We start from the raw sequence: 24,704 nt of genomic DNA on the forward strand, positions 1-24,704 counted from the left end.
ATTCCAACTCTCACATCCATACATGACCACAGGAAAAACCATAGCCTTGACTAGACAGACCTTTGTTGGTAAAGTAATGTCTCTGCTTTTGAATATGCTATCTAGGTTGGTCATAACTTTTCTTCCAAGGAGTAAGCACCTTTTAATTTCATGGCTGCAATCACCATCGGTGTTAACTCTGTCTTAATATGTGATTCCTAAGATTCTATGAACTAATAGCTTACATAATACAAGTTAGCCTTTTATTTTATTGTGCTCTTATATGGTCACTAACTCTCATTTTCAATCTTTTTGTCCTCAACTGTATAAAGTTCCTTTAGGGCAGAATAGTTCCTCTAGGCAGAATTTGTTCAATATTTATCTACAGAATTTTTTTCTGTGTAGTATAGTTTATATGTAAAATCGACCCATTGATATGTTCTAATATAAAAATCTGTCCATTATCAAGTATTTATATATTTTATTTGTTGGAGTGGGAGGGACAAAACTGTTTTCATTAAGAAAGATAAAGAGGAGAGTCTAATTTTGATAATAATTATTTGGGAAAATATTATGGCAAGAGTAATTTGTAGAATTTTACTATAGATATGTGTTCATGCATAGCTCCATAAAGAATCTAAATATAACAGACTCCTATTATAATACTACACCACAGATTGCTTATATAAGGGCAGTGTTTTGGCACAAAGACATTCTACTTTCTTATACTCTAAAAGGACATCATTGTAAGATTCACAGATGATCCCAGGAGCAGCCTTAGAGAATGAGCAAGTATATTTAGACTTCTGCTTAATGAGTCTCATGGCTCCATGTAAGTCTTATAATTAGAGAGCTTTTGTTGGCCACAAAAGTTTGAGTTGCATAATCCATAGGCTGGGTGTTCCTGGGTAAATTAATACCCTCATTTTCTTTCAATACACAGTGTCAGGGGTGAGAAGATGCTGTCTACTGTCAATGAAGACATGGGAGTTAAAGCCCTGTCTAGTTCCTTTCTCTTTGCTGCTTGGTGGTGTCCAGAGGATTGGTCTCCTGCTTTTCTGAGAGGTAGGTTGAAGTCACATGGCCCTCTGCCGGGTTCCCTGTTTCCAGCTGTCCTGGAGGCTTTCCGGTTGCTAAGCATGAAACCTTTTTCAGCTTCAATTCAGATGATGGTTTGATTCGGTCAGTTTCCCAATGTTTGGGGTTTTTTCTTTACCCTTTTAAAAGCCAAGAAATACTTATTACATTATCTTCTAAGTTGTCCTAACATAGTTTGCTGCATAAAAATGTTTCTAGAATTACATAGCACAGCTTCTTTTCCAGGAGGCTCTAAAGAGTTCATTAGCCCCATGAAATTATGTCTTAATATTTATGTGGCTGTTCTAATGTTCATTTCTTTTTCTGGAGGAGAGCTCTATCTTTGACTTAATTCCCCAAAGATTTAGAAATAACTTCCTATAAAATTCTGGAATCATTTAAAGGAACTCACACCCCCGTCTGATGGTCTTCTGGTCTCGGTTCCAACAGCAGTTTACTACTTTGTGAGGCGCCTGTCCCCTTGTTAGGCTGTTTTAATTGCTAAACAGTTCTATAATGAAAGCTTTTCCATGAAAGAAAGGGCTGTCTCAAACACAGATGGTATCTGTCCCTCATGGAAAGTTCTCCTGCTGTATGTGCACTCGCTTCTCCCTAAATGGCCATCTCTGTCTTTCTACGCCATCACCCCAAATATCTAATAGCCTTCTCCACACACAGACATAGATGCAGTCATTGTCTTGGAATAGCTGGGTGTCTATTTTCTCCAGTGTTGAATCCTCTGCCTTTAATTCCTCTCCTAGGATAGGCTCATTAAAAAAATGCAGTGTTGCATGTTTCTTCTTCCTTTTCCAAAAATTATTTGGATGCTTTATATATTTCTCATGTGGTTTGTACCTGCTATATTGAAATTGTCATGAAAATCAGATGACTTACCAAGTGACCGGCCATGCTGCATGATCATGCTTGAATTGAGTGAGCCTGGTAGCGAGTAAGCAGAAGGGGAAAACGGCCTTTGATAGTAACTCATTGGACTCACAGTGCCTCCAGAGTTTCCATTCACTGTTATCTGGCTCTGAGAAAAGTGCAAAGACATCCTGTTAAAGCACACATTCCCCTATACACCTCACTCCTTAATTGGCAATAAAGACTTCCACTCACATGACAGCAATCAGCTGTCAAGTGTTTATTTACTTTGAAACTGATGTCTAGAAGGGCATGGCACGTTCTTTTCAGTGTCTTCTCTATTTTCCTTTACTTTGAAAATCACTTTCTTTTTATGTCAGAGACCATAGGAGGTAATGAGGGAATGGAAGCAGCTGACCACTGGGCACAGCACTCTGCCAACAGTGATGTCCAAAGATCTCAAAGGAGTCAGTTACAATAAACACGAGGGTGAATCTGTTCCTATGTCATGACTTAAGTAGTCAGAACACTGTCATACTGCTCTGCGTGTCGGATTTGAAATGAATGTTCTTTGATGAGAAGAAAGGGATTGGCTCTCAGGTTTAATCATGGATGTATACCCTCTAGTGAATCAGTGTCTCCAGGGCAAGGTGACTAACAGAAGGAGGATAATTGTTTGCATTTATATGTCCTGAAGCAATCTATTCTGGAAGAATCAAATACTTCGCAGAACATCAGAAAGATGTGTTAAATCTCTGGCTACTTCCAGCTCTCATCTCACTTTTTAGCCCTTTATAGTAATACTAATTTGTTGTTTTGATAGCTTTTTATCTGAGTATTTTCATATCCCCATTGGTGTTTCAAGATCCCTGTTTTAAATTGTGATACATATGCTTTTTAAACATTTTTTTTCCTGTATAACATGCAATCTGGTGCTAATATCATAGTAGATATTCAGTAGATACATATTAAAATTGAATTGAATCAGCTCAGTTCAGAGAGGTTGAACTCACTGCTATTAAGCTTGCCTGTCTGTCTACAGTGCAGCACTGGGCACTGTGCAGATGCATGCAAATAAGATAAAACGTTAGCAAGAGCACTTGGTTAAAATACAGCTGAATATAGTACACGCACAGCACACATATGCATACAGATAAAGAACCATAATTTGTGAACTTAATCTACTTATTTTAAAACAATTAAACTTTTGTTGTACAGGCCTGAAACATAGGTAGTCAATTAATTTCACATTTCCATGATTTCTCACTTTAAAGCAGATGTTTTCAAATCATGTAGAATTAATCCAATTTTGTTACTTTCTAGCCATGCCACATCTGTCCTAAAGTCAGTAAGCATTTCATTACAATGATAGTGCTTAACGATGAAGTACTTCTCTGAGCTGTTACAGAAATTACTCTCATAAGCAACTCTGTCGTGAGGGTCTTCTAACTTAGAGCACTGGCCATTCAAATAAGTGTGATGCACAGATCTCCCCAAATGCTTCAGAATGCTTATATACCTTTGATGAATTATTCAATAATATTTTTGCCTCGTGGCCCAAATCCAATTTGGTTGATCTTTGTAAATATATTTTCAATATTATTGTTATAATGTGTTTGAATTAACATTAAAGGTAGGAGAACTAAAAACTATCATGTTTTGTAACTAAACTTAGGAAAGCTGCCCTTCCTTCTATATTGATGGTTTCAATAACAATGGCTATGGGTTAAAAAAAAATAAACACTGCAAATAGATTTAGTCTTTCATCATGTTAAATCAATTAGGATTTTACTAATTGAATGCTACTATTAGAACTTTAGAATATATTTTATTGTTATATGAAATGATTATTAGGAAAGCCATCTCATGGAGAAGGTATATGCAATTTAAAGTAAGTTCATATAGTGTTGGGTTTTGTATCAGTTAGCTATTGCTGCTTAACAAGCCACCTAAGACAGAATCTAAAACAATAAACGTTTATTATTGCACTGCAAAAAAAAGTAAGTTCAGTTACAATTAGCTCCACAAGGATATATGTATCCCTTTCAGGCAGACATGCAGTATACATAATTGAAAATCTGCACCATAAAATTTTGAAGCACTTCAGTCATTCATAAATCATTTATTAGGGGCTGCTTGTCAAATAGACATATGTAAATGATATAAATATGTATGGAAAATATTTATATTTAATCTAAATGGAAGACAAATTATTGCTATATAAAACAATAAATATTCATAAATTTCTGTATTGGAATGGCTTGGGAAAATGGTTCCAAAAAATTCATAGGGCTAAATTTCTGCAGTGTAGATTATATACATTATTTACTCCTGTTGGACAAATGGGTTCAAAAGATGTAGCTGTTAATGAAGGAGCAGCAAGAATTAACATCATACAGTGAGTAATCATGTATGTGATGAATAAGGAGATGTGAACTGCTCACACAGGGCACATTCATATGAGTCTCTGAAGTAAATTAGGATTTAGACTTTATAATCGAATCATCATCATATTATATGGATATCTAAATTTTTGAGAAAACTTATTAAGGCAAATCACTGTACAACTCACTAGAGCAACACAGTGTGAACATAAGTGACTCCAAAATGAATTAGGAGAATATAATTGACTTTTTCAGCCCAAAATAGGCTTATGAGGATGATTCTAGTGGAATTTTCCCTAATAGATGATACAGGATTGGTTTAGATGAAATCAACACCTATGCAAATAAAAATGCTCAGGTGCAAAATCAGATGGCAGACAAGAAACTGGTCCTTTTGGCTTTTGGAGATCTGTTTAAAAAATGATGGAGCAAAGGAAAGAGGAGTAATTCCGTGCATGATAGCAGGGGTGGTTAAGGTGACGCCATCTGTCATGGCAGACTGCTGACCCAAGGTTGGGGAAGGTGTTTCAGAATGGTCAGTGGTGTCAGAGTCAGCTATCTGCAGTTCATCTGGGGTGGCTGAGGAGGACTCCCTGGAGGAGCAGGAGGAGTGCTTGCCCCGGGAGACGTGGTTATAAAAACAGTGTGAAAAGGTTTGGGGGTATTTGCAGGTGTGAAGACCCCAAATCAGCAGGTGGTGGCAGGGTAAGTGAGGCTGGGCTGGAGCCACCGTCTTGTGAAAAAGGATTATGAGGTACCCCAGAAGGTGGGCATGGGGCAGAGGCTTCTGGTCAGATTTGTCTGTGAAGCATTTACCTCCAACACATTGGCAGTTAAGTTCTGGTTTCCAAGCTGAGTTTGAGGAAAAATAATGAGAAGAGAGATAAATTATCCAATTAATAAAAACATCTCTTTTTGTGCAGTGTGACAGAGAAGGCAAAGCACAGATTTATTTGCAAGCACTTTAAGGAAATATATTTAGAAGGATTAGGTGCCAACCACACAGTAGAGGAAAAGCATGAAAACATGCAGAAAATGAATCCAGTGCGTTTTGGAAATAAGACCAGTTTTCACACAGCTTTCATTTGGGGGTAGGAGCTTAAGAGTGCTGGCATAATGGAATTTTTTTCTCCTAAGTTTTAGTTTTTGTACTGGTGACAGCAAGTTAATACCTGGTTATCCATCGGTTGGCAGAATTAGTTTCCCTTCACCAGAAAAATCTTATAGCAGTTTTCTCCTCCTGCCTCCTTCTTGGAAAGTGTCCCCCAACTATAAATCAGTTTGCCTTGTGTTATGTTGATTTACAGATCTAGAGACTGATCAAACTAAACACAACTAAGTGGAAAGGGAATTTTGTTTCCTTTCCACTTATTGAATCTCTATTTTGATTTCACTGCTGCTGCTGCTGCTAAGTCGCTTCAGTTGTGTCCGACTCTGTGCGACCCCATGGACTGCAGCCTACCACTATAAGATGCTAAAAGGATTGAACTTTAAGGTATCCTAGCAGTGGAAATAGTGGTATCTTTGTGTGAAAATGGAAAAAGACAAAACAAAACAAAAACCAGCCATGGATGATGTTAGAGTACATCCTAGTTGGTTAGAACTACTGTTGGCTTTAAATCTTAGGTAAAGGAGAAAGAAACTGAAGACGAAAGAGAAGGTCTAATACCTCCAAGGCTATACAACCCAAGAGGCTGAACATGGTGGGAAGGGTGGTCTGTAAAAGGAAGAGAGTGGATGGCCCATTAAAGATTATTCGTCCTAACCTTCTGTTATCTGACCACACAGGTCAAATATGATGATAAATGTATTCACTCAACATGAGTAAATGAAACTCTGAACCAAAATATTTTTTCTTACTCCTCACTCTGAAACCCCCACCTCCAGAATAGAGGATTATTGAGTGTTTGGTATGGTGTCAGTTGTAACATAGATAGCCAAAGTATTATATTAATACAAGGATGGGGAATACAGTAAACAGAACTGTATCAATGTAAAAATCTTGTCTAGTAAAGATTTAAGTGGTTCTTGGCCAGTCGTCATGTTTATAACAGTTGATCTCATGTAGACTGCTGATCTCATAAAAAGTTAAAATTAATTTTTTCTTCAGACATTTAATTGAAGAATTAAAAAAAAAAACCCACTATATAAAATGATCTCTTGGTCATAGATGCCTTGAAAATCTGAGAGCTATTGATCCTTCTCAGGAAAAATGCACACATTCATAAAATTTCGTGTCAATTTTAGGAGTTAATGAATACTCAAAAGCATATCTTTAACAGGTTAAGAAACTCCAACCGTGAATAAAAGTCAGATTTCTCTATTCTATTCTTATCTAGTAAGCTTGTGTTGTTGTTTAAAGACACTCATTTTACCTTCTTTTCCCATTTAGGTTGTAACATAATATTAAGCAGAGTTCCCTGTATATACAGTAGGTCTCTGTTGGTTATCCATTTTAAATACAGCAGTGTCTACATGTCCATCTCAATTTGAAAAAGAATAGATATGCATGTGCGTACCTGAATCGCTTTGCTATGCGCCTGAAACTGACACAACATTGTTAATCAATTCTAAGCCAATATAAAATTAAACATTTATAAAGTAAAAAAACCCCACTCATTTTAAATGATACTTTTATACTTGTATAGTTTTAAGATTTTAGAATTAACTTATAGGAACCTTAAAATAACCCAGAACTTGAAATGTTTTAGAAGGACTGTATCCTTTTTATTAGTAAATTTTTAGTCATAAGTTTAGATTTTAATGCAAGTAAAACTGTAACATTATGAAACTACAATAATTACAATCTAATAGGTTAGAATTTTGCTACAAGTCTGAATGGAATTCAGTATAGAACAGTCTTGGGTTGGATAATGTCAATGAAATTCCTCATAACAATGCAGTTTCATTTAAGACATTTTCATATAATATAAATTTCTTTAGTTCTCTTTATGCTAAATAAAATTTTTTTAAATTAAATCATTCAAAAATATTTGAGTAATCTGCGTAAAGCAAGTTTTTTTTTCCTTTAAAATAAAAAGAAAAATTAATGATTGTACCCTTCTTGGGACTGGCTTGCCCATTTTCTTTGGATGTGAAACCTGTCAAAAGCTGAAGAATATCATCTCTAAAACCACCATACTTATGGGGAATATGATCAGTTTGTATACTAGGAAGGGTCCTTATTCATTGTTCTTCTAGAGAGTGTCTATAGAAAACAGAGCTATCTCACTTTCTGAATTTCTCTCAAGCCGCTGATATGCTTACAATTTTCACATGTATGTGTGTGTAGATGACAGTAAAATGCCTCTTGTTGACTCATATCACAGTTAAATTTCCAGGGATAAAACTGGAAAGTTCAACAGTCGATTGGGCACCCACACACAAACTTTGAAAACTTTTCTTGTAGACTAGCTGGAGCTTCTTTAACATAACCCTGATGCCTGTGTTAATGAAATGCCCTCTTAGACACAGGGGGAGAAAGAATCACAATACAAATGTTTCCCTGAAGAGAACATAAGAGGAGGAAGATGAAAGTATGAAAAGGGGAGGGAAGTATTTTCTCATTCTGAACTACTCTGAAGTAGGAAAAACTAGTTTAAAACAAGAGCAGATTTTTTCCCCCTACTGAGTTGGTGGCAGATAGATGACTGCAGAAAATCCATCATATTTGTTTTGTGTCTCTGTCTTTTCATGACCATGTAAGGTTAAAGTGTTTGAATGTAAGTCAAAGGTCACCAATATTTTGTATCAGTTTGTGAGTGTAACGCCTGATCAACTGATCTCATAACAAACTCACACAGAAGAAGTCATGAAATATTGGTTGGCCATCCTAATAGAACACATGAGTGACTGGGGCTGGTGTTGATGGGACTGGTCCAGAAAGTATACTCTGTATTCTCTACCTTTTCTTGCATCCCACTTTGCTGGCATTTATTCGTTATCAGCCTTCCTTCACATTCTACATCTTGACCCCATGGAGCCACAGAGGTGAGTTCTCTCCCTCTTCTATATGACACTGAGACAAAGTCCTCTCTGAGTCCCTAACATTTGTGCATCAGCAGCTGTGAAAGTAAAGCTTTGGCAAATGATCAATAACTTTATTTCATAATAGATTTGTTATATATTATATGTATCATAAAGTTTATTCTCCTGAAGCAAAGGACACAGCAGTAAAAAATGCCAGAGAAAATGTGTGAGGTGTAGATTTTGCTGTCTTTCAAAGCTTCTGACTTAGACTTGCACTTATCTGACATTGAGAACAATGCAACATTTTTAGCAACAGGGTATCTGTTCACATAGTGACAGAGGGTAACATACCTCATTTTGTGTTCTCTCTATACATAGATGTGTGGGAGGTAAATTGTAACATATGCAGCTTATAAAGCAATGTGTTATATTATCAAATATGGAGAGAATGAAAATTCCTAATGGTAGGCTATAGTTTTTTTCTTACACTAATGGTCAGACTTTAATAAAAACCCAAGTATATAAATGAAACTTCTAGAGCACTAAAGTTTCCCTTTTACTCTCGATAGAGCATTTTTGTTTCTCGGGACTGCTGTTTTCTTGGGAGGATGATTCTTTATAATAGAGCATATATTTGGCTGATTTACGATATGTAGCTCATAGTTCTTGGCATTTACTGAGACTTTCTTACAAGAACATGGAATGTGGGTATTTAAAACAAAAGGTCACTGCTGTGAAAGGCCATTCCATGGCAAATGAGACTTAAAGTATATCACAATAGGCAAGATGTGGAAACATGTCTAGATCCTCATCAGTGAATGAATGAATAAAGAAAACGCAGTATATACAGGCAAGGGAAAATTATTCAGCCTTAAAAAAAGGAAATCCTGTCCCATGAGATAACACAGATGATATCCAAAGGCATTATTCTAAATGATATAAACCAGTCACAGAAGGAGAAATATTGCATGGCTCCATTTTTATGAGGGATCTAAAACAGTCAAGCTCATAGAAGCAGACAGTAGAATGGTAGTTGCCAGGAATGGGGGAGACAGGGAAATGGGAGTTGCTCTTCACAGGAGGAGTTTCAGTTATGCAAGATGGTGACGTGATTACAGTCTGGAGATCTGTTGTACAAAGCCGTGCCTGTAGTCAACGATACTATATTGTATACTTTAAAATGTGTTAAGTGGGTGGATCTCAGTTCCGTATTCTTACACAATTAAAACAAGTCAGAACTGCAACGGTTTTATACCACTTTTTGACAAAGTGTTATAAAACAAACTTTAATCCACCCATTCAAAAAATGTATTGTTGAAAATAATATATTTCCTTTTCCCAATCAGATGCACAGGAAAAAGGATATTTAAAAATAACCACAGTTACTCCATATTGAGGGAATTTCATGGCAGTCACTGTACCCAGCTCCTTATAGGCAGTGAAACCTCCCAGCAATAGTCTGCGATGAATGCTACATCATTATCCCCATTTTATAGATGAAGTAAGGTTTTTATAGATGATGTAAGATGAGGCTCAGGAAAGGGTAATCATTCAGTGAATGGTCTAACATTAATAACCCCTTAAGGAGCTGACTGTCCAACTTTTCTCCTCCCAGTCTCTCTCAAGCTCACAAGAGAACTTGAGAAGGCCCCCTTCCCCACTTCTAAGTCAGCGACAGGTTAGCAGATCTCATCTTCCACATACCAGCAGCATCAGTTGTGCAGTTAACCATCTCTTCTTAATGTACTTTCTCCACTTGGCTTTCAGGAGGCCACATTTTCTGGATTTCCTCCTCCCTTAGCAGACACTGACTTTAGTCTCCTGAGTTGGTTCCTCCTCTTACTATCGGGACGCCCTTGGGCTCAGTCCTTGGGCCTGCTCCTCTCTTTGCAGCCATGCTCTGGTCATCTCATTCAGTCTCATGGCTGCAAAAGCATCTATAAGGCGATGGCTTATATCTCCAACCCAGGGCTTTCACTGGATCTCTAGACTCCTATATCCAGTTGCATCCTGGACCTCTTTACATGGCTGTCTAAAACCCACCTCAAACTTATCAGGTCCCAGATGGAACCTCTGATCTTTCCCCAAACCTGCTGTACCCATGGTTATCCAGTCTCAGGGGACAGAAGGTGGCAAATTCCATCGTTTCCCTGTTGCAAAGATGCAAAACTTTGAAGGCAGCCTTGCCTCTTTTCTTTCCCTCACCTCCCACATGCAATCTGTCAGGAAGTCCTATGTACTGTATTTTCAAAATACATTCCGAATCCGATTTCTCACCACCTCCCCTGCTTCCACCCTGCTCAGAGCCACTGCCATTTCTCACTTAAGCTGTTGCATTGCCACCTGCTTGGCTTGCCTACTCTCCATCTTGCCCTCCTGTAGTTTGCTCTCCATGGAGCTGCCAGAATGATTCGGTTAGACTGTAAGTCAAATAGTGACAGTCGTAGCCTTAAATTCCCCCGCTGACTCCCATTTTCATTGAGAGTAAAAGCTGAAATCCTTCAGTGGCTTCTTAGAACTTCTGCCATCTGGCCTCTCTTACCTCGGACTTGACTTCCTCTTACTCTGAGCCTCACTTGATTCCTTTCCTTCCCACTGGCTTCCCTGATGGTCTTTGAACAGCCCCAGCATGCTTCAGCCTGAGCGCCTTTACACTACTAAATATTCCCTCTGCCTGGAAAGTTCTTCCCCCTTCAAAGCCGCTCTGTCTGCTGCATGAGGGCTCTTTGACTACCCTATTTAACACGGACTCTGCTGCCCTCAATCCTGGTCAGTGCTGTTTAGTTTATTGATATAATCTCCTTCTAATGTTATGTGATTCTACTTATCTAAGTTTTTATTAATATTTGTTCCCTCTGCCATCGACAAGACTTTAATCATCAATGGTTTCAAATGCAACTCTGTGGCTAGAATAGACGACACACACCCAATAAATATTTGTTGAATGAATAAAGTGTGTGCTAAGTTGCTTCAGTTATGTCCAGCTCTTTGTGACGCCATGGACTATAGCCTGCCAGGCTCTCTGTCCATGGGATTCTCCAGGCAAGGAGACTGGAGTGGGTTGCCATGCCCTTCTCCAGGGGATCCTCCCAACCCAGGGATCAAACTGGCATCTCTTATGACTCCTGCACTGGCAAGGAGGTTCTTTACCAGTAGCGCCAGCTCGGAAGCCCTAAATGAGTCAAAGTGACAGCATCTCAAATCCTGATTTGTGGATCATGCTGATTCCCTGAGGACTGTATAATGAAACCGTCTCTGGTCAGCCTGGATGGTGACAAAACCATAGGGAAGAAAGTTCTCAAGTTAAGTTTCTAAGCATAATAAAACAATTTTAAAAAGCCAGACTATGTCAGATGAGTGAACTGAGTTGTGAATGTGGTGGTGTCTGCTCTGACTTCTACATCTGCTCCCAGGGACATGTTTTTGGACACAAATAAGCCTGCTCTCTGACACTAGCCCATCCCTGTCTGTGGTGTCTCAGTTTGATTTTGCTCCCTACCTCATGGGATTGTGGAAGTAGTTAATAAATGTGAGTGGTTTGGAACAGTACCTGCATATAGTGAACTCTTGGTATTTGTTAGGTGCTACTGTCGTTTTTACTGTTTTTATTATTATTTCATAGGGGCTCTCAGAAGATATTACCCTAATTCAAACAATTTGCACTGATAAAGAAGGTATTTTAGTAGGAACACCCACTTGTCTTTTTAATCATCTAAGCTTAAGGTTTCTGCTTTATGGGTGGGTGTGTGTGGGAAGGATGTTGATGTCAATCAGATGTCTGTTGAAGACTTTCTATAAAGATAAAAAATACATTGCTTCAGGGATATGTCTTGGATGACTTTTAATAGTACAGCTACAGTAGATACCATTCTTCAAATTATTTACTCAAGTATGAGTGTTTTCTGGACTCCCACTACTGCTGCAGTTGCTAGCATGTCCTTATAAATGGCTACCATTTAAGCAGAGTTTGCTGAATCCTAAGTACTGTACCTCTACTAACTTCCTACTCTTATCATAGCCTATGAATTAAGGGTTAATTAATACTCTCATTTCTTTGTTCAGACTCACAGAGAAGTTAGGATGGTTGCCTTATCACATAGCCAGTGATGGCGTTTGGATTGGAATCTACAGTTTAGCCTTAAAGCTTATGCTCTTCACATTACATTATTCTGTGAAAAAGCCAAGAAGAGGAACACATTTCTCTTCTAACTAGATTCATAAATGTCAGCAGAATGACACTATGGGAGAATTTAACATATAAGGAAATATAGATTTACTTCTGAATAGTCTAAGTACTAAAGATTTATTAATATACTTTCTGAAATAATAAACTTAAAAACATAGAAATTTATCGAGTTTCAATGAAAATGAATTTTGAACTATAAGAAAATAAATTCTGCTAGAATTAAGATAACTGTTTCTTTCAAAGTGAATTATAATGGACAATTATTTTAAGAGATTTTACCCATGTAAATAAAGTAAAATCTAAGTACTCAGAAACCTGGCATGAACAATATTTCTTTAAAACTTAAAGGTATTTTTCAGTTTTAATTGTTAACCAATCATCAATGATTTCTAATAAATATCTAGAAGGAAGATGCCTATAAAACATTATTTCTGGGTAAAAGATCTGTAGATTTTTTAAATTAAAAGATCCCTAGAAATTTACTGATGAATTTGGTGGGGTTTTAAATAGGAAGATGGTTTCTTTCTCCTTTCCTGATTGCAAACTAACAAAGCATCGGGTTATATAAGAAGCTCAAACCAAAGGAGTTAGGGTCTCTACAGAACGCTGTAAGAAGAGATTGGAAGGTGTAAGGTACCACTTGGCAGTCTGAGGACTGAGAGGCCGCAGCAACTGCAGGTCTTTGTCTCTCTGGCTGAAGAGGTATCTTTGCAGTCTCTGGAGAAAGCTCAGGTGGCTGTTTGTGGCTTTCAGGATCGTGTCCCGAAAGGGGAGCTATCTGGATGGAAAGAGATGCTGTGTGTTTCTCAGGCACTGGGTTAGCGGGTGGTGAGCAAGGCCTTTTGAGCAATGATGGTATTTCAACAGATTTGGGAAACTGGGGGGGATTAAAGGTGATGCTGCTTCCTGGGTCCTGGTTATGGATTAGTTTCAATGTGGAAATTCTCCGAGTTTGAGAATCCTGGGTGTAGTCCTCTTGGAGAAATGGGGTACTCATATCAGCTTTTGGTGGGGGACCTGTGTGGGAAGGTGGTGGTAGTGGGTTAGTGATTTTTTGTGTATATGACACGGTTGTGTTAGATTCTTCAGAATATACAATTGTCTGGCTAGAATCATCATTAGAATACATAGTTCCCTGGAGAGGTGTTTTGTTAGTAAAGAACTCTGTACAGGATGGACTTTGTGTGTTAGTTACTAATTGGTCTAAAATGTCACCCTTTGTATGATTGGTTATCAAGGAGCTACAAAAGCTCTCTTTTCTGGGTGGTGGAAGGGGTGCCTGGGTTACCAAAAGCATCCAGAGAAAGAAATAGTGTTGAAGGAAAAACAGAGAGAAAGTCAAAGTTAATCATTAAAGAAACCAGTGTTAACTCTACCCTTAAAGAAAGTAAAGCAATGTCACACCTTCTTCTTATGCTATACATTTTGTTGGCCAGATTGAGAGATCATGTTTATTTCATTCAGAATGCATTTTAATTTACTGTCAATAGTTGCCTTCTGGGGGAAAATAGTTTTATAGAGAATACAGTATCAAGTTTGTCTCCATCTACTTTCTGGGAAATTAGGTTAAAAGTGAAAATATTTTCTCTTGGTATATTTCTAGACCTTGAGGTATATATACAGTATTTACTCACATTGTTTTGGTAACATGTTTCATGCCTGTGACAGTTTTACTAATATCTCCAACACTGAGTTTCTTTAGTTAATGTTTAACGAGCAATTGCATAACTCATATTTATTCAGTAAATAATATATTGCTGGCCTCATAACTTAGAAATCCAAATCATCAACTGGCTGTTTTTTTAAGAATTAGAAAATATCCTGAAAATTATACCAGAAACTGATGTGCTTTTATCAGCTGAATCAGAAAAAAGAAAAATCAATAACCTGTTTTGAACTTAAGACTTGTCTTCCATGTTGTAAGTACAAGTCAATACAAATATAAAAGCAACATAATAAGAATAAAACATATCAAAACATGCATGTTACTAGAAAAGAGACTCTAGAGCAGTGGTTTAAAATAACACAGTGGACAGCAGTGTGCAGGATTACCTGAGTTGGTGATTTTTTTTCTTGTAGATTTGGTCGAACGCTTCTAAAACCTTTTGCTGCAAGAGAGGAACATGTAGCATCTCCATTCAGTGTCTCTTGATTTCGATCATTGAAACATCTCCAAGCTTTTATTAAGAGAAAACAAATCGGATACAAAAATATCTACATCCACTTTTAACATATTTTTAAAATAAAATTTATTTTTATTTCCAAAATTGAAATTTTCTTTTTAGACATTAAAAATGCATAACTGTGTATGCAATTGAAGTTTACTGTAAGAGTAACAATGTGGCTATGAATATGTTTTTTAAAAAACTCACAACAAATGTAGTAGTTATTCAGAATAGTTTTTTGGTACCTGAGTCTGGTGACTGAGAATCACGCCCTAAAAGAAAAAGAAATGTCGAAATTAGTTCTCTGGTAAAATGAACAATGCAGTAAAGATCATTTGGCAAAAAACCACATACATTTTGTTTTTTGAGCAAACATTATCTCAGTTCTAAAACTCTGGGTATATAAAATATACTAATTGAAATTTGTGCGTTTGTTTTTACTTCAATTAGACTAGAATTAATTAAATATGATATATAATTAAAACATATATCAAACACTGATTTTCCCCTTAGTATTATTGCAAGAATTCAATTTTATCTTATTATTGCTTACGGTGAATATATGAGTTTTTAATATCAGTTTGAAGGATCAGAAGTTTGGAAAACAATGAATGGTTCTCCTAACAATGAATCAAACCACCAGATCCTTAGCTTTCAATGCCATCAATTTTTTGTAGCTTTAATTCTTCTTTACTTTAAGAAAGTGTAAAATACACTGCCATATTATGTGATATTTTCAAATCACTCTCTAGACTTTGAATTTTCTTCTTATTGCCATTTAAGAGTGATTTTATATTCAACAATGAAAAAGCTGTTTCAAGTATTCCACTGTCTTGCAGTAAGCATTTCAGTACTAATAAATTGCTTTTGATAATACAGCTGGAAAGCAGCCCGATGACATATTTATTTTCAGTTTTATTTGCAATTATACTTTCAAGAATCTCCTATAAATTATGCACAATTTTAGGTACTCAGTTGGTATTGCTTGGTTCTATGATACCATGGGGCCAACTTCACCTGGAATCATAAAGCCTTAATTTTGGAAAGGATCTTAGAGGTCATTCAGCCTAATCTTCTGTCCAGATCCTGGACGTTAATGATTCAGATTTACTTTTAAGTGGGTGGTCCTTTAAGAACCCTTAGGTGTTCAAATATTGCAGTTTCTTTAACATAAACCTAATTTTAGATATATAAAATGCCAAGTGCCAATTTGCTACTTTACTAATATTATAGTTCTTTGGAGGAACTGAAAGTCATGCAGCATCCCACGTGGACACTGTTCACCATAGCTCTGTTTTTATTTCACCCCTGCCAGGAAAGCTTGGGAAAGGGAGGGCAGGTGTGATATGGAGTGGGTAATAAGAAGCGTCCTAGACACATGTCAAGTAAAGAGAATAGAGCTTTTTGGTTATTTTTTAAGAATTGGCCAGGTACATAACTTGGCAGACGCTTGGAGAAAATGGTTTTGTCTAATATCTTGAACACTCTTCATGACCATTCACTTGTTAAAAAAAAAAAAAAACCAGCTAGAATTCTAGGGATCAGAGCCTTTAATTTTTAGTATTCTTTAGTGGGTGGTCATTGCTTCTTTGAAAATTTAAGAATGAGTAAATGGGACAGATTTAACGTTCCCTGGTTGTTCTGTGCATGAAAATAGTCTTTGAGAACTAAGAACTTTAACTGTTCTTCCCTCTTACAACAAGCACTCCCTGTGAGCTGCAGAAGGTAGCGAACCCATCAGAGCAGTTGTCAGGGCTTTCCTGGCTTGGTGTCGGGGACTGGACTTAATGTTCGTAGCGGTCCTTTCCACCCTTATGATTCGAACATTATGATTTTTATGTAGCTGTGCTTGCAGTACCCACTACCTCATAGTCTCTACTCTTGGGTTTTACTTAAATTTCTTTATGATATGCTATATTCTATATGATACTTTTCTTTAAAGTTATGTTGATTTTAATTCTTATAGCCCCTTTCTTTAAAGGGTTCAAGTGCCTTGCAAGAATTAAATGTATTAACTAAATTCAAGTTAACTAACTGAATGGCTACTGTCTTTGTCAGTACTATGATAAACCTGTCCATTTATTTTCTTCATTTACCCTCATTTAATTCTGACAAATCCTATGAGTTGGGGAAATGACTGTTTTTCTAACATTTTCTATGCTCACATACACATGAACAAACATGTACAAATATATATATATATATATAAAGATAATTTTTTTCAAACCAAAATGAGATCATTACTACATCCATTGCAATGCAATTTATATTTTTTAATAAAGGTAATATATTATGGAACCACCTGGTTTTGTATTTAAATTTAGACATTGAAATCTATTGATGGATTGAAGGTGGTGGGCAGGAGTAGGAATCTCCACATGGAAGCTTGATTTTTCCTCAACAAAACTGGATAGTTTAGGGTCAAGTGGCTTCATAATTAAGGACATCCTGAATAATTAACTAATAAATGCATGTGTATAAAAGACACTAATACGCACAGTGAGAATTAGAATTATTTAAATATCCTTCATCCCTTTCCCACTTCTGTTCCAAAACCCATGAATATTATTTAAAAAATCAAAGGAAACCCCAACTAACCCAGGAAAAATAAAATTGACCAACCAACTAACCAGTCACCTAGTGATACGGGTATATTTCAGGGTCTAGAGAGACTAGGGTTGAAGTCATGAGAGATTATTTATTGTAAAAAGACACACTTCAGTGGATGCTGAAATATCACACTCCCAGTTACTTTCTAGAGTATATTTATACTTGCGAGTTCATGTTAATTTTAATTGGACCAAGATGTTTAAAAATATATATTAGAAAGCTCTTTGTTGATTGGATTAAAGGAAGATTTAAAGTCTCTTTGAAAGTTAATATTCTATCATTTTATTTGCAACCTTTGACAGAGAAGCAAATTAATAAAGATTCAATTTCCTGCAAATCCCACTTCTGACACTCTGTGCCTCCACCCTCAATAGTTTTTAGGTAAAAAACAAGAAAAGTACCCATGAGTTATCTTAATTAAATACTATGTTACTTTAGTCCATGCAGTACAAAAATTTAGTTGTTAAAACTTGCAGCTACTTAACACATTTTTGGCAAGTGACTGTTGTTTTTAATTATGTTTTTAAAATATTTTCTACAAGATATCAGTTCCCTTTGACATTTTTTATTTTTAGAGCAAAACAGTCATAAGGGATAGGAGCTATTCTTGAGACAAGAAAAATAAGAACTTGTGGGGCATTAGAAAGGTATTTACAGCCACTTTCATCATCCAAACAGGATAATTCTGGAAAGAGAGAAAGGTCAGAGAAAGCCATTCAAATGTGACATTCTGTGAGTTAGTGATATTATACCTGCAGCCAACAGGTTTGGAGAACTCTGAACTCTCTTCACAGATGTTAATGTAACAGACATGGCGGCACGTTTGCGAGCACACCCACCGCTATCTGGAAGCAAAAAAATGACATAGCAGAGGCCACAGCAAAGGAGAAAGCACATGCAGTACCATGCATCTCAGTGAAATGTGACAGACATCCATGAGAGAGATGAACAGTCAGCACTAGTAACCACGGAACACGTCTGCAAAATTTACACCCACCCCAAACTAAACCGAAACAAAACAAGGAAAACGCCAGGGTTATGTCTTAGAAATAGATGCCAATGATTTAGTAAAAAAAAACTCAGATTTTATATTTAATGTTTTATGGTTTTTCTTTGAGGAATACCATGTATAGAACTGAACTTTGTGTATACCATTTGAATTCAACTGTTAAATTTACAAGCAGTGTAACTAGCTTTTAGAGTTATGAATATCCTGTATTTCAGGATTAAGAGCTATGGTATAACATACTTTCATATCCATCATTTTAGGTTTTACTGTATTTGAGCTATTATGATTCCTGAAGGACCTCTTGAAGTAAAAGTTGTTACCTGTTACAGGCATAATACATTTGATATGTAAGATTCATAAAGAAAAATATTCTGTGTCTTCCCAGTTATTATTAGTTATGGGAAATTTTGCCTCCTTGAGATAAAACAATATTGATACATACAGTACTGAAACAACCATGTTTAAAAAATTAGTTTTTGTACTTTTGAACAAGAAGTATATGATTTATGTATTTACACTTAATGCAAATCACAACATGAAGCAAAAGAAGTGAAAATGCATCAGCTATTTTAATATGATTTGAGAAGCTTAGTGTAACAAGACTTCTAAAATTGGAAGGTTAATGTTCTATTTAGGAACAGATTCCAATTCCATTCCCACATTCCTTTGTAGCTGGAATGTGCAATAAATAGTTTTGCTCATTCCCCCGGAACCAAAAGAACTTAAATTTAATTCTTTTTGAAAGCTATAACAAAAAGATAAATTCTATAACCACCAATATTATAATTATTATATTTTGCCACATGCTAGTCTTGCATATTGCTTTCCTTTATTTCTTAAGGAGTGTATCCACTTCGTTTATTGGACATGAGGGAATTGAGTGCTGAAAAGTATGATTTGAATTAATTGTTGGTAAAATCACAAGTAGTAAGGTCAGCAGACCTTTAAATTGACAGAATGATTCTCATGTCAAAATATGTTTTTAAATATATACTTAAAATAGCAATTTTGTAATGCAGATAATAATTAAAACAGAGAAATGGGACAACAAAAGAAAGTAAATAAACCAAAGACCAAATATAGAAAGACATAAATGGTAAAAACATGCAACCAAATGTATCTTCAGAAGAGGCACCAACAGGATTTTAGCAAACTGCAAACTGAAAATAGCCATGGGGGATGAATGTTTCTGATAAAATAGAGGTAATATTATTGAATACACAATATATAGCAGCTATCAATGTCACAAAGGGTTAAGTATTCCAGGGTGTTGACAGTGTGAATGGAAAGCTCTCATTTACTAGAGATTACATTTTCTAGTTCTTTTAATTCTGAACATCTGAAGAAGCAGCAGAGATGCAAAGGGAAAAATTCAGAATGAAGAGACCCAAGGTCACTGGTTAAACCTTTGGTTTCCAGAACTCTGTATTAAGCACCCACCACAGTGGATTCACAAGGGTTTGCGAACATAGTTCACATTTTTGAGGAAAATGATGTGAATCAGACAGACACTGCATCCGCCACTAGCCTGAGGCAGTTCCCAGTTTCAACATCACAGATCCTGTTATCTCCCTTTAGGTGACGTCACATCTTTTGTAAATCTGGGTTTTTGGTGATGGTTATGGTGGAGCGCAAGTGCCCTGGGAAAGTCATCCGGGCCAGTAATTGACAGAAGTGAAATACCATCTAATTCTGAGTCTGAGAAATTTTATAGCGCCCAGTACACACAGGCATCCCAGTAACAAGTAACTGTGGTCATCGGGAATTGGATAAATGATTATTTTTTCAATTGAATATCGCACAATATGAAATGAAGTGAAGTGTTAGTCGCTCAGTTGTGTCCGATGTGCTGCAAGTCCGTGGACTGGGGCTCACCAGGCTCTTCTGTCCATGGGATTCTCCAGGCAAGAGTACTGGAGCGGGTTGCCATTTCCTTCTCCAGGGGATCTTCCCAACCGAGGGATCAAACACGGGTCTCCTGCATCTCAGGCAGACTCTTTACCATCTGAGCCACCAGGGAAGCTCTAAAATAACCTCGGCTGTTTGGAGATGCCGGGGAAGTCTATGATTTTGTTCAGTTTGCTTCTAAGTTGATAGAATATGAGCACTTACTAACCTGTCTGCACCTAACTGCTTACTAAGCACAACTGTCAGGTATTTCTTTTGGCTTGAGGGTGTGTGAAAAATTACTGAGCTCTCTTGGCCCCGTCAACCAAGAAAGTGTGGGAACCTCTGGGTTAAATAATTTTTGTATTCCACGTAACTCTAAGAACTCGGTAAAATGATTGGAGAATTTTTCTTGATTAACAGTTTAATAAAGAGCTTAATTTGAAAAGTTGAGGCATTGGTGAAAGTGCTGGAATGAAGAAATCTATTATATCCTGTTTCTTCTTACTTATGCATTGGTACTTCCTGCAATTTCTTGAAGATATTCTTTTAGATCTCAAAATGAGGATGTTATCTTATATATTTAGGTCATCCGAAAGAACATTAATGTTGCCCTCACCTTCACACTCCCTCATAACCTGCTCACGCTTCCAGGCAGTGGCAAGACCCTCAGGAGCTGCTTCTACTGCTGGAAAACACTCACAGGAGTAAACCATGTACACAATGGAGCATTTGATGTCTTTCTCTCTCTCCTCCCCAGCAAAGATTTTCCTTCAAAAATAGTGGACCAAAAATTCTAAGAGTACAAATACAGCATGTTTTGTATATTTTATACATTATTTAGATACTTTAGTATGAGAAATGTGTCACAGTTCCCTTGGCAGGTTTATTATGTATTGGGCTAAAAACAAAGCTGCTTTGAACGAATCTTTTTTTTTTTGGAAAAACTTTAGTGACTGACAAATGAACATTGAAATAGTAATATCTCTCTTTAATGATTGATAGGTAGATAATGGTGGAGAAGGCAATGGCACCCCACTCCAGTACTCTTGCCTGGAAAATCCCATAGATGGAAGAGCCTGGTAGGCTGCAGTCCATGGGCTCGGTAGAGTCGGACACGACTGAGTGACTTCCCTTTCACTTTTCACTTTCATGCACTGGAGAAGGAAATGGCAACCCACTCCAGTGTTCTTGCCTGGAGAATCCCAGGGATGGGGGAACCTGGTGGGCTGCCGTCTATGGGGTTACACAGAGTCAGACACGACTGAAGTGACTTAGCAGAAGCAGCAGCAGCAGGTAGGTAGATAATGGAGACCTGTTTTATTTATTGGATATTTGGGACCTAATTTCTACTTTGTTTTGAGATACAGTGACAACACTTTCTTCAACTTCCTACAGTGTTGAAAAACTCTCTGTGTGTGTGTGTGTGTGTGTGTGTGTGTGTGCATGTAGTTCTATGGTGCATGTGCTCAATCACTTCAGTCGTATCCAACTCTTTGTGACCCCATGGACTGTAGCCCTTCAGGTTCCTCTGTCCATGGGATTCTCCAGGCAAGAATACTGGAGTGGGTTGCCATGCCCTCCTCCAGGGGATCTTTCTGACTCAGGGATCACACCTTATCTCTTATGCCTTCTGCAATGGCAGGTGGGTTCTTTACCACTAGCACCACCTGGGAAGCTCTTATAGTTCTATATATATTTTCAAAAGTGGTATGTTTTTATAGCAACACTGTAGTATTACTTTGGCACTTTAAACAAAGGGTTCCAGTCACTTCTAATTAATTTTGTATGTGTGTGTTTGAATAACATATTTACATGCATATATGGATGTGTAAATTCACTCATATAATCAAAATATCTGCAAATTAACATCCCATATAGAGCCCAGCTCACACCTTTTAATGAGAGGATGCTTTAGAGGGTTATATTCATGCTACTAGAGCAGTAACTTTATTCAAGTACCCTGGAGAACTAAACAAATGTACAAATTTCTATTTGCCTACTTTGTTATTGGGGATTGAATTCTAGGAATAGGAAGGTTAATTATTTAATGCATTGTAATGACTATGATATTAGTATAATTGCATATTATACATCTGTCATAATAAGGTTATAATAAATAGAAAAATCGGACTCCACAACATGAAGGATATTGGGAAATTACGTTCAACTTAAGTCTGCAAGAAGATGCTGCAGAACAATCGGTGAATATAACTTCCTCATGTGCATGTCCCACTGGGGTGATTTTGCAGTTTCACAGTATGACTTAGACAAGCTTGTTCTATTTGCTTTCTTTAGTCTCCTTTGCCTAATAAGATTTGTCCTTTCATTTCCCATGTATAATTCTCACATCTCCAATTGTCCAAATGACTTTACTTGGTTCATTTCCAGGATTACAATTTCTGTTGATTTCTAAGCCTTCCCTGTACTTGTTGACTGTCTCCAATGTCCTCATCTTGCCTGCACACCTATGAGCTGACTGCATCCCCAGGGGCCAGCTGACTTCAAACTCTCAGAGGTCGGTTGCAGCCAGTTTCTGCTAAGGGGCAGCCACAGAATCACCTTCAGAGCGCATGTCTCTACACTTGATCTAGGGATTAGGTATTGGTTCTCACCAGTGGTTGTTAATCCTCCCTCAAGGCATTTTGATAACAAGAGACAGCAAAAAAGCAACTGGCTTGATGCGAGAAAAATATCTTCCACTATGCTTTCTCCTATCATTTTGCCTTTTCATACATTCAGAAAACGAAGATCATGGCATCCGGTCCCACCACTTCATGGGAAATAGATGGGGAAACAGTGGAAACAGTGTCAGACTTTATTTTTCTGGGCTCCAAAATCACTACAGATGGTGACTGCAGCCATGAAATTAAAAGACGCTTACTCCTTGGAAGGAAAGTTATGACCAACCTAGATAGCATATTCAAAAGCAGAGACATTACTTTGCCAACAAGGCTATGATTTTTCCAGTAGTCATGTATAGATGTGAGAATTGGACTGTGAAGAAAGCTGAGCACCGAAGAATTGATGCTTTTGAACTGTGGTGTTGGAGAAGACTCTTGAGAGTCCCTTGGAGTGCAAGGAGATCCAACCAGTCCATTCTGAAGGAGATCAGCCCTGGGATTTCTTTGGAAGGAATGATGCTAAAGCTGAAACTCCAGTACTTTGGCCACCTCATGCGAAGAGTTGACTCATTGGAAAAGACTCTGATGCTGGGAGGGATTGGGGGCAGGAGGAGAAGGGGATGACAGAGTATGAGATGGCTGGATGGTATCACTGACTCGATGGACGTGAGTCTGAGTGAACTCCGGGAGTTGGTGATGGACAGGGAGGCCTAGCATGCTGCCATTCATGGGGTCGCAAAGAGTCGGACACGACTGAGTGACTGATCTGATCTGATCTGATGCTTTATCCTCTGCTCTGGAGTGATCACTGATGGGTGGGAAGTGGTATTTTCTAAATACAATTGAAAATTAGAAAATTTCAACTTGCTTTCCAGAATTATTCAATACTGACTATAAGAATTTCAGAAGGAGAAGGTGAAAATATAAGTTAAAATAATTATGGGGAAAAATAATATGTATCTAGCAAGTATTACAAAATTTTTTTTACAATTAATCTGTATACAGTCTGGGGTTCTGAGCACCAATGTTAAGCTATTTGGAGATACTGTTCTCACATCTAAAAATATAATACTTAGGACTCTAAGTGTGTCTGTGGATTAATTAAGCTGATTTCCTGTGGGGTTTTGGCACTCTATCTACTCCTGCTGTCAATGTAAAATGTTTATAGAATGGAGAATTTTAAATGTTCTCTCACTTGAGCAACCTGCCTAGGAATTTAGCCTATTTTAAGTGAGAGTTTTCAAATGTATGCATTGTATGATATACTACCTTTTCCTAGGGTTTATAGGAGTTAATGTCATGATATAATTATAGAAAAAAAGGAGTAAAAGACAGCAAAACAGAAAATTCTACTTTTGATAGCTGTAAGATTGAAGTACAAAAACAAAGAAATCAAATAATGACTTTGACTATCTATCTCAGAAACTTAGTATCACATTTAGGATCAGTCAAGTGCTAAACTAATGATTTAGGGCCAAGATGATTTTTAGAGAGTGAGGCTGAAGAGTTTAAAACTAACAGAGACAGCATACCTGTGTTCATTTTGACCTTGGAGGGTTTGTTACTTAAGTCTTCAGTTTTCCTGTAGAAAGAAAATGATGTATTAATTTGTTCACTAGCGTGGGGAGCAAAATATCAAGAAAGTATTTTTCTTTGGTTTTGGTGTACCTGTGAGCTAATATCACATTATCATTAGTTTTATTTAAATGAGAGTTTAATAAAGTGGGCAGAATTTATAATTCTATTCAAGTTAAACTTCAATTATTACTGGTCTTATTATCATAAACATAAACTCATGTTTTTGTTTAATGGTGATCATTAATGGATGAAAATGGAGTAGGGTTTTCATGGTTAAAAATTAAATTGCTTTCTCAAACATTTATAGTAACAGTTTTTGTTCTCTAAGCCAGAAAGGATCACTGATGGTTAAGTGCCCTCTACCAGAATTTT

General features: G+C 37.0%; 1 protein-coding gene across 16 annotated transcripts in view; it reads right to left on the reverse strand.

Annotated features, from left to right (window-relative positions):
* SORBS2 (sorbin and SH3 domain containing 2) overlaps nt 1-24,704 on the reverse strand; it is a 213,000-nt gene that overhangs the window by 76,471 nt on the left and 111,825 nt on the right. For 9 of the 16 annotated variants that reach the window (XM_010835788.1, XM_010835789.1, XM_010835792.1 and 6 more), the window contains 5 exons: nt 24,287-24,336; nt 17,987-18,079; nt 14,870-14,896; nt 14,512-14,636; nt 1,951-2,089 (listed from right to left, as the gene is read on the reverse strand). In XM_010835788.1, coding sequence (XP_010834090.1) covers nt 1,951-2,089; nt 14,512-14,636; nt 14,870-14,896; nt 17,987-18,079; nt 24,287-24,296 — 394 coding nt within the window. In that variant the 5' untranslated portion in view covers nt 24,297-24,336. The remainder of the gene's footprint in view (nt 1-1,950; nt 2,090-14,511; nt 14,637-14,869; nt 14,897-17,986; nt 18,080-24,286; nt 24,337-24,704) is intronic. The other 7 variants (XM_010835797.1, XM_010835796.1, XM_010835798.1 and 4 more) reach the window with 4 other exon arrangements.

Source organism: Bison bison, unplaced genomic scaffold, assembly GCF_000754665.1.
Source record: "Bison bison bison isolate TAMUID 2011002044 unplaced genomic scaffold, Bison_UMD1.0 scf7180017864050, whole genome shotgun sequence".
Lineage (NCBI taxonomy): Eukaryota > Metazoa > Chordata > Mammalia > Artiodactyla > Bovidae > Bison > Bison bison.